The sequence below is a fragment of the Lampetra fluviatilis genome, chromosome 14 (assembly GCF_964198595.1).
Source record: "Lampetra fluviatilis chromosome 14, kcLamFluv1.1, whole genome shotgun sequence".
Classification (NCBI taxonomy): Eukaryota; Metazoa; Chordata; class Hyperoartia; order Petromyzontiformes; family Petromyzontidae; genus Lampetra; species Lampetra fluviatilis.
The window spans coordinates 4315334-4332325 of NC_136288.1; the positions used below are offsets into that span (position 1 = coordinate 4315334).

Consider the following 16992-nt stretch of genomic DNA (forward strand, 5'->3'; position numbering starts at 1 on the left):
ATAACAAGAATATCAGATAATAGGGTTGGGTAGGGGGAGTCTCACTGTATACACTACAGTACGAATTTTACAATGAGTGCTGTAATGCAATGACAAGTTAAATTAACAAACACAAATCAAGTAATTTGTGATAAAGTACCTTGCACATCATGAGTGAAGATGGTAATTTTATTACGTATGCATGTTGAACTTTTTTTTGCACCATACGTAGCCAACCGTGCTAATTGGAGGTGGGAAACCTATCTTCCCAAGCAGAGTCAAAGTATGATTTAAAATAATTCATCTCCACAAATGTAGAAAACACAGCGCCACCTACTGCTGTATTTAAATGGCTACAGGGTATGAAGTTGTGTTGTATGGTCCCAAGGAGAGGGAGCCTTCTGATCAGGCTTTTGTCACAAAACAATATCAAGCAGAAAAAAAATACAGTTTTGTGTACATGCATGCTGATTTAACTTTTATGAAAAAGGCTAAAGAACACGGTGCATTTAATGGTCTGAAAGTGAACAAGTAAGCGGCGCAACAAATAGCCTTGCGTGTTTTTGATATTTACTTGCATGAAATGTTGCGCGATAAAAAATGGGATGTCGAAGAAGGGCGAGTTAAATAAGGCAAGGAAATCCTATAGTGGTACCGGGAATCATGATATGATTTGTCTGACAACTGACGCAGGAACTGCACCAATGTAGTCAGTTTAGTCTCATAACTCATCACCAATCGTTCAAATACAATTCATCAATTTAGTGGCTGTGCTGGCAACATCACGGCAAACACAGCAACTCAGAATAAGGCACGGGCAAAGTGTATTGTCACTATTATGTGATAGTTAATAGGCATGTAACATACGCAAATTAGAGGCCATATTGATGAAGGAAAGGCAGTTTTCGGTAGGGCACATTCGATTGAAGGATGATAGGTCGGTGGTCAAGACAGAAGAGTGGCAGCCAAAGAGGAGATTATGTCCGAGAGGATGCCTGCTGAATTGATACAATGAAATCGGCTCAAGTGCTGATGCCAGATGGACTGTTAGAACACAGGACCACGATAAGATGACGGCTTGTGAAAGCCTTCATCCAGCAGTTGACTGATCATGGCTGATGATGACGACGAGGCATGTGACAATTACCAGATGCATGGCTACGTAGTGCTGCTTTCTGACTTGAAAAAAACACCATAATTCAGGCTGCGGAAATAAACCTTTGCGGGCGTGAAAGGGAGCGCGTCTTCTGGCTGCATCCCAAACAAAAACACAAAACACTTGGCACTTCAGCACCAAAATGTCCAAGCAGATCACAATGAGTCGAACGTAGCAACGGCTCTCGGTGTCAAATTGTCAGTACTCAATGTGCTGTCACGTTAGTAAAAGCAAATTTCAGTTTTTTTTCCGGTCACCAGACTTTAAGCAGACTCGCAACAATGCAACACACACACACCCGCGGACAAACAGGCACAATGGCCAATGCGTAGCTCAGCAGACAAAGTGATGAGGCCTTGCTAGGATTAGCCCGAAGCAGGTAGGATTACATAATGGCTGGAACAGCTCTCGAGAGTTTGTTCCAGAAATATTATAGATTTTTTTGTTGTTATCCCACTTCGCAACGCTGGAAACTACCAAACACTGTCGCTATGTACACAGATGCTGTGAACGATGGGGTGTATTCCACACCGGTTCACAATGACACCAGTGTGTAGAGAGAGACACTAGGCGGAGGAGACCCGAGGCACGATGGGGATGGGCAAGGTTTACAAAACGTGTGCAGGGTTACGTAATATTTACCGTACAAAACCCAAAATAATAAGGGTTGTCGCTACGGGCTGTCGCTACGTCTTGCTTGAATGTTGCAGCCGCACGACCCGGGGTAAGCCAAGGGTGGATTTCTCTCTTTCTCTGCCAGCGTGCAGCAAAAAGGTCTCAGAAACCCTGGCAGCAAACGCACCCACACCGATGTGTCGCCTGCGAACTTGTGTCCCATTGCAGAAGGGGGGGGGGGGGGCAACATGCAGTGCGGGCATGGTGAGATCTGGTGTGCAAACTATGGGAGGAAATTATTGATCAATTCAAAAGAGCTATCAATTTTTTTTAAGCTCATGTAAACATGACGTATTTCGAGTCGGTCGTGTACTGTATTGTAAGCTTTATCGCATGGGTTCACTTGACCCCAACAAACCACTTGTGGTCACTTTTTACTTTTTTTATATTAAAACCCTTATTTTGTACATGACCACAGATAGCAGGGTTTCTGTTTCAAATTAATAATCAAATACATTAAAAACATGACAATTTTGCGTACAGATATTTTCTCTACCCAATACTGCTATTTTATTTAAAAATTATCCTTTATTTGTCATTTGCATACCTAACACGCATGTCAAATGTTTGATTCCTCGTACGACACTATTTGCTTAATTACTGTAATTAAATTAGTTTCTCCTTTTGATAACCCAGGTCACGCTTTCAAATGAGACTATCCTGGTCTCTTGAGTTCTCACCTGGTTAAACAAATAAACTCCACTTAGACTTTCTTAAACAAATACGTGATCGCCTACCTCGAAAAAAAATATTTGAAAAAGAAAAGCAATCCATCTTTATAAAACTTCCACAGCTTTGTAATGGCCCCAATAAGTTTCTACTCACAAAACCGGACAAGAAGCATCTGTATTAATGTCAAAGGTACGTGCTAGATTCGGGGCGAGCTCCACGTGCATTTTGGAGCCACCTTCATCGCCAGCAGGTAAGTACAGCCCAATAAACACGGAGCCATCACGATGGCCACATACTTTTGCCACAACCATTGGGCGTGATGTGTTAGGTCTCAGCACATGTTGCCAAGACAACGGAAATAATGTTGAGCGCCTGGTCTTCTTTCAAAACATATTTCTCATTTATGGAGGAGGGAGGGGGGTTCCTCATAGCTAACAGAGCTTGTGAATTGGCAAAACACCTCACGTAATGGTTTATATTAAAAACAAGTTTGACATACACACCAGGGGCGTAATGATGCATACATTTATTTATATCGATGTTTAAGTTGAGAATAACTACAGTATATGCGCCACTTTTGTACGCATCAATCACGTGTAAGAATCAATGCGTTTTTGTATGCATCTACAATGTATAGCACCGGTAACAATTCGTCGAATGGAAACTTATCAACTATTTTTCTTTTGTGGTGGTGGTGGATTACTGTACTCGAGCCCCTCTTAAATTGGCAGCCAGCTATAGATCCTGCCTCCTGAAGACGGGAAACCCCCAACAAGCCACACTCCAGGGTGATGCAGAAGGCAGGAAACCCCCAACAAGCCACGCCCAGGGTGACGCGGCTGATGATAGCGATGATGTCTCCAAGCCCCACCAAACGCGGGAACTTTATTGTAACACCCATAAAAAAAACAGGTTTCCAGACCAATGACAACACGACGAGTACAATAAGGGGAGCAAACGTACTGTAGTTTGAAGTCGCTACGTAATAATAAGGCAGCTCTTTTAAGTTTCATGAAACACAGCAGCCATTACTGCGTAGGGTTTGTTTTATGGTGTTTCTATCCAAACTGCATTGGTAGTCAATCAAATACTTTTTTTAAAACAAATGTATGAACTAAAGCTGAAAAAGACATTTAGGAAAGTATAATGGCATGGCAGCCAAAAGAGAATGACTAAGATACTGCAAATGGATGAACATCGTGGAGATGGAACAATGAGATCAGCTCATTTACACAAGCAAAATTGATTATTCAATCCTAACATCATGAGGGATGATGACAATGTCGGGAGACCTTCATCCTGCAATGGATGGATCATGGTTGTTGATGACCTGTTCACAGTAAAGCAGTTTAATGTTTAAACACCACATTACAGTTAATTTTATTTATTTTGGAATCTGAAACACACCGATTACACCCCGAACGTGCTCTTGGCATTAGGGCACCCAGGAATGGTGTTTGGCAAAAGGGTGACCTAAAATCTTATTTTAAGCACTCGCAGCTGGGACAAATTAAATTAAGTGAAAGGCCAAATTTAAAAGCGATTTATATATATAGTCGCCGGGGACTGGGAGGAAACTATCTAACATTCCACACATTAAAACAAATTATTCCAAATCCAAGATCTCCGCTGTGCCTGCCCAGTGCACAAGCTTTACGGAGTCACCTGAGCCAAGAAGGCCATTTCACACCAACCTAAACCTATATAGCCCACCCTTGTTGGTAGTATAACCCATGCCGGATTATACCACCTGCCGTCGGATTAAACATCGCCCTTTGGAGAGAGACGCTTGACCTTTACACTTTAATGTGGCCGTTTCAAGTTGTAATTGAAGCTCATGGACATTCGAGTCTCTTTGCATCAAATGGCTGCGGCACATCAGGATACACGCCAGCCGAACTTGAAACCAGGAGCACGTTCCTCTGACTGCAAGCCGGCCACCTCTAACCACTGCCTGACACTGCAGCCATGCTTGCAGTATCACGAAACCCGCGAATATTCATAAATGCAATTGCATTTCATGACAGCTTTTTTTCCCTAAAAAAAACAGATTCACAATGAACAAAGGACCAAGAAACCACCTCTCCATGGCCAAGACATCAGCGGAAGAGCTTGACGGGGTGGATGGATTGTTTTCTACCTGTGACTTTACCGAAAGAACCAAAGAGTATGAATTCCTGCAGTCACGAAAGCTTCAAATCAACATTGGAGTGGATGGAGTTGGTAGCACCAGTATGGTTGAGACGTTATCAGTCCGAGGATGGGCCCGTCAAGGATGTTTAGTTTATTTATTTATTTATTTTCAAGTTCATTTATTAGGTATAGCCCTGTGAGCCATTCGGCTCTTGAATCGGGTGCAGCCGCAACAAATAAAAAACATGAACAAAAAACATCTTAAAGTGAATATGTGACTGAGTGCAAACAGAAAATCCAAGAAAAGACAGCAAAATATTGCAAAAAAAACACCGCACACCAACGCTGTGTGCAAAAATCCCAGTGGGATGCAAGTCAAACAACCAACAACAACCACAAAACAACTTAGATTAAGGCCATCAGTCTAACTCTGTACTACAACAAACATTAGACATGGGGGGGGGGGGCGTGGATGGGATAGGGGGACGGTGATGGGATAGGGGGACGGTGATGGGATAAGGGGGGGACCCCCTTCCCACCACCACCACCCATTGCAACGCAATCGACGGCAGAGGGAATAGCCCTCAACGGGCAGAGGGGTTCCCCCACACTCAGGACACCCCCCCCACATCCCAGTCATGGCTCCACCCCTCGTCCATGGGGCCGTACATTACGTCACCCCCCTTTGGACCGTACCACTCCAAACCGGGGCGACGTGGAGGGGGGGGGGTTTAATTGTAATCTTCGGCTTAAATAGAAATTCCTTAAGCCCCCCTTTGGTTGGGAAGCCACACACAAAAGCATGTTAACGAGATACAACAGTGGCTGGAATATTAAACAAGTGCACAGTTTAAACAACAACAGCAAACACCTTACAAGCAGTTATAGATTAAGAATAATGCAGTTGTTTTATCGGAGGTGAAGACTAATCCAGTTGTATTGTCAAATGTTCCATGTGTTGTACAAAAACTCGCTGCATTCATCAATAACACAGCCTCGCAAAAGACAATCATTAAGCTGCGATTCAGGGAATGACCCCTCACTACAACATCGACCGTGAAAAGAAGTCCCCAATTGCACCGCTGCCAAGTCGGTATCACCAAATCATAAGGTGTCAACAAAAGCCTTTTTTGTGACAGTATCATTATGGGGGTTTATTTTTTTGTTATTTCTACCGGACAAATGCCAAAGCATCTATCGAACGTTTAAACACGACATACAGCCGATGGCTTTCACGCACGTGGTGGCCCAGCTTATTCTACCTCTGTCGAGTTATTTCTCGTTTTCATGCCACCAGTTTTACTTAACTTTCCAAAAAGGAGCCAAAGGCCCCCCCCCCCCCCCCCCCCGTTTGCCTCGATTTCGCCTCCCGATTTGCTCGGGGACGTCCTTCACGCCTCGCCGACTCTACCACACACACAAGCCCCTAACCCTTTGTGCCATCTGCCTCCCTCTCTTGCACAGAACAACCGATTGGGGGTGGGGTGGGGAAGAACATTTTTTCCATTATGTCTACGCATAGAGCTCTGGCAGCGTTTCAGAACTCTCTCTCTCCCCCTCCAACCCCCATCGCAAGTTTATTCGATGCCAACGTTGCATATCCAGAGAGTCGATCTGAGAAGCATGCGAGCGAACACTCGCTGTTGGCTTTATTCAAGCGTCCTTTGTTGCTATAGCGAGCTCCGCATAATAAGCCCTCGGGTCTCTGCTAAGCAACTGCGGGGGGGGGTCCCCTCTCCCTCCCTCCTCTGTAAACCTGCGTGGGTCGTGACCTCAAATGTAGAGGCAAAGGGGGGTGGTGGTGGTTGCCCCCCTCCAATTGCATTCACATTTACAAGAATCCGAAAGCAAAGGGGAATCCTAAAACATAACATTGGAATGGCTTTTAAGAAGTAGCCTTTATTAAATTCAACGTGTTTGGGGAAAGCCCTCCCATTTACTCTGAATACCAGAGACAATTCTAGATTTGAAGTTTTCAGAGACAACCCCAATCAAATCCCCCCCCACCACCACTGCTGACAAATGGACTGAGCCGGACGTGGCCCAGTTAAAGGAGCCAGTGTATTTTCCACATCACATCCCCGCCACTTGCCAACCACGAGGTGCCCAATTGGTTTGTGGGCATCGCGTTCCAGAGGGAGCGGGGGGAAACGCGAGCGGGGATTGGCGCAGAGGTGGGCGGGGACTTGCTTGGGTCGATTGTGTTGGCCAATAGCGAAAACCATCGCTCATGCACTGTGGGATTTACAGCTGATGGGTTTGAAAGGAGAGGGTGGGGGGCTTTCCTCCAGACCTCAAAAACATTACCAGATCAATTTGGTTATTACTATAGCGTAGTAGTAGTAGAACTATTATTATTTAAGCCGTCTGTGACCTTGAAAACGTTTCACACTGTGTGATCAATACATATGAAAGCTTATCAGATATGTATTTATTTCATGACCTTGTTTTCTCTGTGGACTGCATTCTTACATCCCCGTATTCAATCGGTTTCATTCATTGCACAAAGCAATACTAATATCCTGGAGTCCTGGACCCCCAATAGAGGTCCAGCCGACTTTGTTTTTTGTGTGTGTAAGAATGCATTTTTACCCCTGACATTTTAAACATAAGCCATCATCAATCCACAGCTGGATGAAAGATCGACAATTAGTAGTCCACACCCAGCGCCTGCACCATGAGCTGATATAATCGTTTTGTGGACGTCCTCTTTGGCACATTCACTCTCATTGCTGCCATTTACGGAATTGTTTTTATTGCCCACTGGACATTTATTCTGGCGACGTGATTTTCCCAAGCAGACTTTTATTAACAGTAAAGACTTATGTCATAAACCTGCGGATTTTCTCATATCCGTGAGTTCTGGCATTCATTTTTATAGAGTGATAATATGTAATCGCCAAATCCTAAAAGATTGTTATGACAACATTCTCTCCGGTCTGAGAAAATAAAGTACTTTAAAACTTGAATCACAAATGTGCACATCCCCGAGACCAAGTATGTATTACTGGGTAGAAAGCATATTAACTGACAAATACTCTTGGAATATACCAGCAGTCTGACCATTAAGGACATGTTAAGCAGTGGACAATTAGGTTTCTGTGCAGTTTGAAAGCTGAGTGACCTTCTTTAATACCTTTAATACCTGCTTACATTTGCACAATGTTCAACTTCCTCTAAGCCAAACAGTCTCATTATAGCACGAGGTCAAATGCCCAGATTTTCTTTCTCCATGTGTTTTATATTGTGCCTCTTCTCTAGGTCACATCCACTGTTCTCATAGTGTTCTACAGCATCCTTCCATTTTACCCTCCCCTCAGTCTCCCTCTACTCCTTATGCCCGACACCAGCGGCACCCTCTGTCGCCTTTCTCGTGACATCTCCTCCCCAACACACGCCCAAAACTTCTAAGTCTAGCCTCCCTTCCCTATTCAACTATGCCAACCAATAAAATGTATAATTGAAAGCCTAACTTTATAGAGAGGGGGTGGCTGCTTGGTGTAATGGTTAGCACATGGGCCCTTCTACCAGTAGTGGCGTGAGAAATTACAGGACTGCACCTTTACCTTATGAAAAAGAGAAGGGCCATGCTCTTCCTTACCCTACCTCAACTAGAATTTGCAGCCCAAAGACATCACTCAGGTCAGGCAAGGGAACAAAACAGAGACTTTTGGCCCACTAAAGTAGTGGAAAACCCCATCTGGTGCATTTTCAGAAAATAAAAACAAATGGAAATATCAATCCTAACTTCGTGAACATATGCGGGGGGGGGGGGTAATGACGTAATTTCTACTGTTAACAATAAGTGGGCTTGAGCAGAAAACGTCGCTGGAAGGAAAGGTGGTCACAGTTGTAAATTATACAAAAAAACCTGAATCGCAGCCAATGGAGGGAATGCACCCGGGATGGCATCTACGGCAGAGATGGAGTCATGAAATCAGGCTGTGTGCAGGTGCAAAGTGGATAGTTACGTCGCAAGGGATCATGATAAACGATGGTCAATTGGGGAGGCCAAGGTCTCGATCATGGCTGATGGTGATGTCATGCAAAACCGCAGGCTGCCACTTTCAGCTGTTGCATTCTGAGCACTCAAACCTCCTATATGACCTCATTGCATGCAACACCACACTTTTCAAATACAACTTTATTATTTCACCAGTGTGGCAGCCCTGTTACCCAACACTGTGCTGTATAGTAGCTTTAAGCATTGCTATCACAATGCTGTAACATTACTTGATTGCCATACAATGTCAATGCTCAAAAGGTGGGCATATGACAGTCCGTGTGACAATCCACTGCTGGAAGAGGGCCTCCCTATGCCGTGCCGGTCGACGGGGGTTATTTTTACCACACAATAATGTGGGGAGCATACAAGTACAGTATAACATTGTTTTCTACTGCACTGCCTTCTTGCTGCCCATCAAGTAGGCATATGAAGCAGTGCATTATGCAGGTGTGTGCTGGCTGGTCTGGTACGCATGAAATGCAGTGATGGCACACACACACACACGTGTGATGTCCCCTGATCATACATGTCAAACACAACGCAAGACAACATCTCTTGACAAACATATATATGCATACGTGAAAAAGTCAATGCTCATGTGTACGACTAAGATAAATAAACGCACAAGAGACGCGAACGCACAGAGACAGTCCATGTGCTAGGAGCTATTTTAGACACGTAAAGCTGATTAACGAGAATAAGCCATAATTCTTCATTGTGCAATTAATTATGTGGAATATAATTACCTTCCGTGCATCCAATATACTGTAATAAAATAGGTAAAGCGGACCCACGTCACTATGCATTGCCCACATATGTCCAGTTACTTAACAGGACATACACCTGTGCCATCACGCATTGCTCAAGTGTACCTGCATGAGGATAACATCACGTATTACAGGAGTGTAGTATGCATCAAATATACACACAAACACACGTGTCCCATCAGCCCATAACAAAGATCCCCCCGTACAGCCTTCAGATATTGAATGTGGATTAGACGTGGCGTGTTTACTCTCCTACACAATAAATGGGACGCGGACAAACACTTGCCTGATCAGTCAATGCTAATGTGTCGTGTTTATTGTGCACTCACACACACACACACATCAGCATATGGATACTAATATTGTGTATACATCAGACACGTGTACTATTAGTGGACTGTGTCGGCCGAAATGCTGTTACAGCCACACACCAAGGCTGCTTATGGCCAAAATCAACACAATATTACATTGACGAAGAGCACAATGGAGTTCCTCAGGAATTGGTGGTTTTGCATCATCCTTGAGGCTGATATTTTTTTGTAGACAGCGCACGTGTTTAATACCTTTTCCGGGGTGTATTATTTTTGTTCTGTTGTTGCTGGGGTTTCTGGCCATATGTACACAATTTACATACCAGTGCGTTTACAGTCACATGCACGCATTAAAGAGACCCATACAAAAGCCTATCAACCATTCTCATATACACCCACGCACAACTGTACAGGGATAAAACAAGTTGTCACTTGTATAACAAAAGATAATGGGACGCACAAACACGTGCCTCTGCCCACATCTTTCCTTCCTCACTCGATACAAATGTGCGTTCGGATTTTGCACTCACAATGGTATACAAATGAATGGGACACACACCCAATACACCCACCAACACACGTGTTACTCACGGCTCAGAGGCTGCGGGTTGCTTTGCTTGGATCGTGGCATCATCACCTTCAGGCGGGCAAACTCCGCATTCGCCTTTGTCTCTCTTTGTTCAGAATGCCCAGCACAATAACCCGAACCGAATCCAAATACTCACGAACACGAAAAAAAACCCCACTGAGAGTTGAGCAAGGGCAGTGTTGACACACAGCAACCCACGGGGCCAGCTGTATCACATCATCATCATCAACGCCCCAATCATCCTTGTCGCATTGCTAATTATTGCGGCTCCTGTTGTTATAATCATCATGAGCAGAGGCTCAATTCGAACGCCACTTGGCTTGGCCTGGTTCGCCCGGGCAGAGGAAATGGACGCGGTGATGACGCTCGTGTGTGTGTGTGTTGCGCGTCCGCTTAAGAGGCAAACGACGGTGTTAACGACGACGACGATGATGATGATGATGACGACGATGGTTGCATCGGTGGTAACGTTGGTAAGGAGTTAACTGCAGAGAAAAGGGCGGCGGCGAGAGCGGTGTGGAAGCGCGCTCATGTGCAGGGAAGGATTCCCATTGAGAAAAAACACGGCGTGACGTCACAGTGGGGGTCACGCCCAGCGGGCCTCCCCCGTGGGGGTCCATCAGGGCGGGTGTCCCCCCCACGACGGACGACGATGCAGAAGTTAAATGTCACTTGAAAAAACGAAAAATGTATATATTTTGTTGGAGAGAGACTGTGGTTGATACTGCATTGAATGATAATCTTTGTTTAGACTGCAGGAGGGATACGATGAGCGATGAAGATATTTTTCAGGGATGTCTAATATGGGCGGGTCAGCAAGTTACAACGGCGAACAATACAAGACAACGAGATGAGTGCAAAATAAAGAAAATGGTAAGCATGTCACTAAATATAAACAATAACAAAACTAAAGTCCGATTTGTCAAGATTGAGCAAGGCAAAAAACAACAAAGATAACACAATTATTGAGTTCCTCAATAAATTGCACGTTAACATTGAACTAACGGCACAGGCAATTGCCAAAGTTATATTTGCAAATGTGACTGACTGTATCCAGCACTAATCTTCTGCTTCGGAATATTTTTTGAAGGAACATTTATGGCACCAATGGGGGAAAAAAGGTTGTTCAAAAATGTTGGTGCTGCAACGGCAAAGGCTTTGTCACCTATTCCAGTTCTTGCTCTTGGGACAGTTAAAAGGTAATTGGATGGACGGCTTCAGCTTTCTTGCATTTGCCAATGGGGTTTCAAAGACAATTGCACACGTTTCTTTGGTTGCATGCTCACCACCGAGGTTCACCTATTTTAAGGACGTCCCATCTGACTTATAAGCGCCTCGAGCAGCCCACTAGAGATAATTTCCCTTAATCCCAAAATTAATGTCGTGTAAGAACCCATTGAGATAATGTCGTCTTGCAAGGCAGACTTCTTGGCAGGGCATTCTGAGCTCGACCCTAAGCTTGGCAACCATTACTTCACGATGAGACAGGACCTGCAATCGTATGTGGTTCAACCAGAGTGAAAGTGTACAGGGGCCGTCCATAAATGACGTCACGCACCTAGGGGGGGGGGTCAGACATTTGTGACGATGTGTGACGAGCGGGGGTTGAGAAATGTGACGTCACATCAAAATGCGCAACTTTAAATAAATATAGACAACACGTTCTACTTAATTAAATAGACTTTTAAATAAATGTTTTCTCCTACAACATCAGAGTGCAGCGCCACATTAAATACACGCTACAATGACAATAGTTTAAAGCTATTTGAAGCATGTTTTATTTTCAAAATGGAAATATGTTTTTTTGGAGGGGATGGGAGCTTTGTGACGTCATATTTGAGGGGGGTCTGACTTTTTGTGACGCCATGTGACGAAGGGGGGGGTCAAAAAATCGTCCAAAATCGCGTGACGTCATTTATGGACGGCCCCCCAGAGAACGCCAAAGGGAATGCAAAGTAGAATAATCATTTATGGCTCGGGGTGAGCAGCTATATCAGGGGACCTTATTTGCAAATATCAAAATATTTTCACACTTTTAAAGTATGAAAATATTTTGATACTGGCAAAATAGTCCCATGGTATAGGTGATGACGTCATGCGACACGAGGTCGGTGAGGTAGATGAGTGATGACGTCACGCGAGATTTGGGCCGAGTTGTGGAGCGATGATGTCACGAGTCATGGAGGGGTTCACATGGGGGTAGTGACATCATGGAACTCGGGTGAAGTGAAGTGGCGATGGGTGACGTCACGCAACACGAGATAGGTGAGAGGTGAGATGACGTCACGAGAAATTTGTGTGAAGCGGGCAAGAGGGACGTAAACCAAGACAGAACTTTAAAATTCAAATATACAAAAATATTAAATGTCTAGAACACAACTATAAATTGTTAAAAACGTACGTATCGCAATGTATCTCCAGGTTTGGCTTTGTCTTTGTTTCTCAAATGGCTTTCCCCTCTCCACCATTTCTCAGCCACGTGCTATCCCTCCGTTCCTCTCGTCTCTCGCTCATCATCATCATGGCAGTGGCTAGGCGATGTCGACTCCACTGCCTGGGGTGCAGGAGGTCGTCCGCTCCATCCCAGACCCTCACACCTGCTGTACATTTGGAGTTTGCGGTCTTGCTTCTCTCTTCCCACGTGGTCTGTGGGTGCTCCGGTCCCCCCCCCTTGCACGTTTACAATCAACATGACGCATTCTCAGAGTATTTGGTTGACTACTTGCTGTAAATGTGATGGTGGGCCACTTCGTTGCGTTGTCATATGTGGCCAGGTCGCTTATGAAAAAGAGCAAATAAGCTCAGTGGGCCTTTGTAGCTTAAATAGTTTGGGTGGTGGTGGTGGTGGTTTGTGGGGTGGGATGGTGGTGGTGGTGTGTGGGGTGGGTGGTGGTGTGGGGTGGTGGTGTGTGGTGTGGGGTGGTGGTGGTAGTGTGGGGTGGTGGTGGTGTGTGGGGGTTAGCACGCTGCGCTACGAACCCGGTGACCCAAGTTCGATTCCCGCTCACGGCTACGAACACCGGTGACGATTATCTGAACCGGTCCTCCCCTAGGTCGACTCAGCCTCAAACGAGTATCTGGTGCGGTGCGTAAAAACATCGCCACTGGGGGAGACAAAGGTGGCCGGGCGTGGTGCTGGTCACCCATCCCCTCGTGTGCCGTTCTGGCCGTCATAGATACTCGCTAACAGCACTTGCCCCTACAGTTATGACTATACGGGGGATCTTTATCTTTGGTGCGTGGGGGGGGGGGGAGGCGTGACGTCAGCACGTACAACTGATTTGTTTCTGTTGACGTCATCACGCAGATGTGCGCGGTGACGTCACTATATCATTAAGTTCGCAAGTATATCACACACAGTACGTGATTTATATCATTGGTGCTGGATACACGCTCGGGGTGGAGATGGCAGGCACGCAGGAACCCAGAACAACGGCTGTTGGGATGCGGCGGACGTCAACCACCGCTTGGGGGTCGTCTATAATGACGTCACGCGATTTTGGAAGATTTTCGACCTCCCCCCTCGTCACGCGGCGTCAAAAAAGTCAGACCCCCCTAAAATATGACGTCACAAAGCTCTGTCCCCACCCCCCCAAAGTAAAACATGCTTCAAATCCAGAGCCGGCCCAGCCACTAAGCGACCCTTGCAATTGCAAAGGACCCCGTGGCCAGCAGAGGGCCCCCTAGAGTCACTGCTAGCTAGTGGGTGAAAAAAATCCTACATCAAAGGGGCCTCCAACCAAATTTTGCTTAGGGCCCCCAAAGGTCTAGGGCCGGTTCTGTTCAAATCGATTTAAACTATTGTCATTGTAGTGCGTATTTAATGTGGCGCTGCACTCTGATGTTGTAGGAGAAAGATTTATTATAAAGTATATTTAAGTAGAACGTGTTGTCTATATTATTTAAAGTAGCGCATTTTGATGTGACGTCACATTTCTCAAACCCCCCCCTCCCTCGTCACACATCGTCACAAATGTCTTACCCCCCCCCCCCTAGGTGCGTGACGTCATTTATGGACGGCCCCTGTACATCTTCTTGGTTCTTTCGGTAAAGTCACGTAGAAGGGAAGTAATAAAATAATAAAAATAAAACATAATAAAACAATTGTTTTATTATGTTTTATTAACAGGATGCTTCAAAATAATAAAAATAAAACATAATAAAACAATTGTTTTATTATGTTTTATTTTATTATTTTATTACTTCCCTTCTACGTGACTTTACCGAAAGAACCAAGAAGATGAATCCCTGCAGTCACGAAAGCTTTAAATCGAAATTGGCCCCTGTACACTTTCACTCTGGTTGAACCACATACGATTGCAGGTCCTGTCTCATCGTGCAGTAATGGTTGCCAAGCTTAGGGTCGAGCTGAGAATGCCCTGCCAAGAAGTCTGCCTTGCAAGACGACATCTCAATGGGTTTTTACACGACATTAGTTTTGGGATTAAGGGAATTAGCTCTAGTGGGCTGCTCGAGGCGCTTATAAGTCAGATGGGACGTCCTTAAAATAGGTGAGCCCTCGGGTAAGATGGGCTCGCTTTTACCCCCCAATGCTCGTCAATTAGTTACAGAACCACCACTCTTTCGTTTATAATTAATAGGGGTTGGAACATTTACAAGCATGTACTGCTGTCGTTAAAGCTCATGTGAGTGAAAACCCCTCATCAGTTTACAAGTCCATGGTTCAATTCTCATGTAAGGCGGTTGACAGATTTATTAACAGGATGCTTCAACCAGTGAGTGACTTGTAGTGGGGTAATGTGTGTTCACTTTCAATGCTTCCACTATAGACAATTGTACGCAGAGTAGGGGGGGGGCAGCAATAATGTTTGGATTGAAACGATATGTCACCATGACCTCACATTAGTCATGAATAGCGTTACTAAAGTAGCTTAGTCTGTGTCTTCATTCAAACCGAGTTAATTTCATCTCGTTTCAATCAGGATTTGGTATTTGGTGGGTAGTCGTTATCGTCATGCTTGTTTTTCTTCGTCAACTTATAGTCATCATTGACTGAAATAAAATATTTAAAAAACACTTCGTTGTTAAAATATTGTCATTGCTTCTGTAATTTCGAATTACACAAATGAACCTCATGGCGGTACCCCGGGGGTGTCCATAGTACCCCGGCTCTCGCATCATGTCCGTGATGCAGTCATTTTTTGTCTGTTGATGGTCGGCGATGCGGCGATCGACTCATCTCGACGAGCTGTACACGATGCACCACCACGGTGCGTACGAGCGTTCAGGGTTTCAGCGCAATCGTCCTCGCTGCGGAGTGAAGTACACCCCTGGAAAAAATTGTGTCCCAGAAATAAAATATTTAATTGCCTCGTCCCATTTAGTATTATTTGGTACCCCGGGGTACCGCCATAAGGATCAAATATACACCGTCAGTACGGCACTGCGATCCAAGGTATGGCCAAATTCGGCTTTCATTCGGTCACCTTTGTCTCCCCGGTGCTGGTGTTGACGAGACACTCATTGCATGTGACACTGGCCAAGGTGGAAACCATGACAAGGACAGGTTGAGATATCAATTCAAATCAATTCTTATAAATTCAAACTGGTGTGGTACATCATAGTCATCAAATATAGCAAATAGTATTGTAGTGTAGCACACAACTATGCCAGCAACACAAGCAAATGGCTTCTAGCACACTTCACTAGCTAGGTAAATTTCGCCTTTTTTTACGCCACCTGCTTTCTAAGCCAATCCGCTGCAGTAAGCAGCCTTAAGGGACGGGACAATGACTTTTGAAAATATAAACAGACCTGCCACTCCCTGCAAGTTATCATGACAACGGGCACAAATGGTGTTTGGGCGATTCAAAACAAGGTAAGACAGCTGCCATTTTGGAGGAGTGGTTGTCACCACATGCACCAAAACTTTTGTATAGATTCTAGATTGTCACCTTACCATGGCCTCCCACTCGTTCAGCTCGGGGGTAGGTGGGGGGCTTATCCCTGTGGGTCGTTAATCAGTACAAATGTGAAAAAGAACCAACACTTTACAGGATTTGCAATGAATGCCTATACATTTTAATTCCGTGAATGTCCCTAACAGAAGGAAGTGTTGCACTTAAGCCGTGTTTACACGCCCACATAGGCCTCGGCAAGGTAAGGTAAAAGTTAAACGGTAAAAAAAAACAAGAGAAACTTTACCCTACCTTTTACCTTACCACAATACAATCGCGCTACCCTACCTTTTACCCTTTAGCAGGTAAGGTAAAAGGTAAAAAAAGAACGAGCCTACCTTTACCTTACCTTTTACCCTTATCCCATACAAATTTCGCGATTACAGGGTAATTACTGGGGTAAAAAACATGGACTTTTTTTGTAACGATAAATGCTAGTTAGAGCGATTTATTCATTTTTCGATTTAAAGCTTTCATGACTGCAGGGATTCATCTTCTTGGTTCTTTCGGTAAAGTCACGTAGAATGGAAATAATAAAATAATCAAAAGAAAACATAATAAAATAATTCTCACGACGTTTCGGCCACAACGCAAGCAGCCGTCCTCAGGTGAAGACCAGGTCTGTCGGGGAGACAGCGTCTGAATGAAACAGCACCATGCTTGGAGCGTATATTTAATCTGGGTTGGAAGGGGGGGAAAGGGCGCCTTGACAAAATTTGCATATCAAGAGGAATTTAGCATATTTATGGGAATTGCAGGTATGTGATTAGTACTACTTATGCCCGT

The 16992-nt window shown here is 44.7% G+C and overlaps 1 protein-coding gene across 3 annotated transcripts in view; it reads right to left on the reverse strand.

Annotated features, from left to right (window-relative positions):
* The window catches only part of LOC144935826 (zinc finger protein 40-like), a 101680-nt gene extending 90871 nt beyond the window's left edge, over positions 1–10809 (reverse strand). For all 3 annotated transcript variants that reach the window (XM_078862616.1, XM_078862618.1, XM_078862617.1), the window contains exon 1: positions 10291–10809. In XM_078862616.1, coding sequence (XP_078718742.1) covers positions 10291–10333 — 43 coding nt within the window. In that variant the 5' untranslated portion in view covers positions 10334–10809. The remainder of the gene's footprint in view (positions 1–10290) is intronic.
* Positions 10810–16992: the final 6183 nt, after the last annotated feature.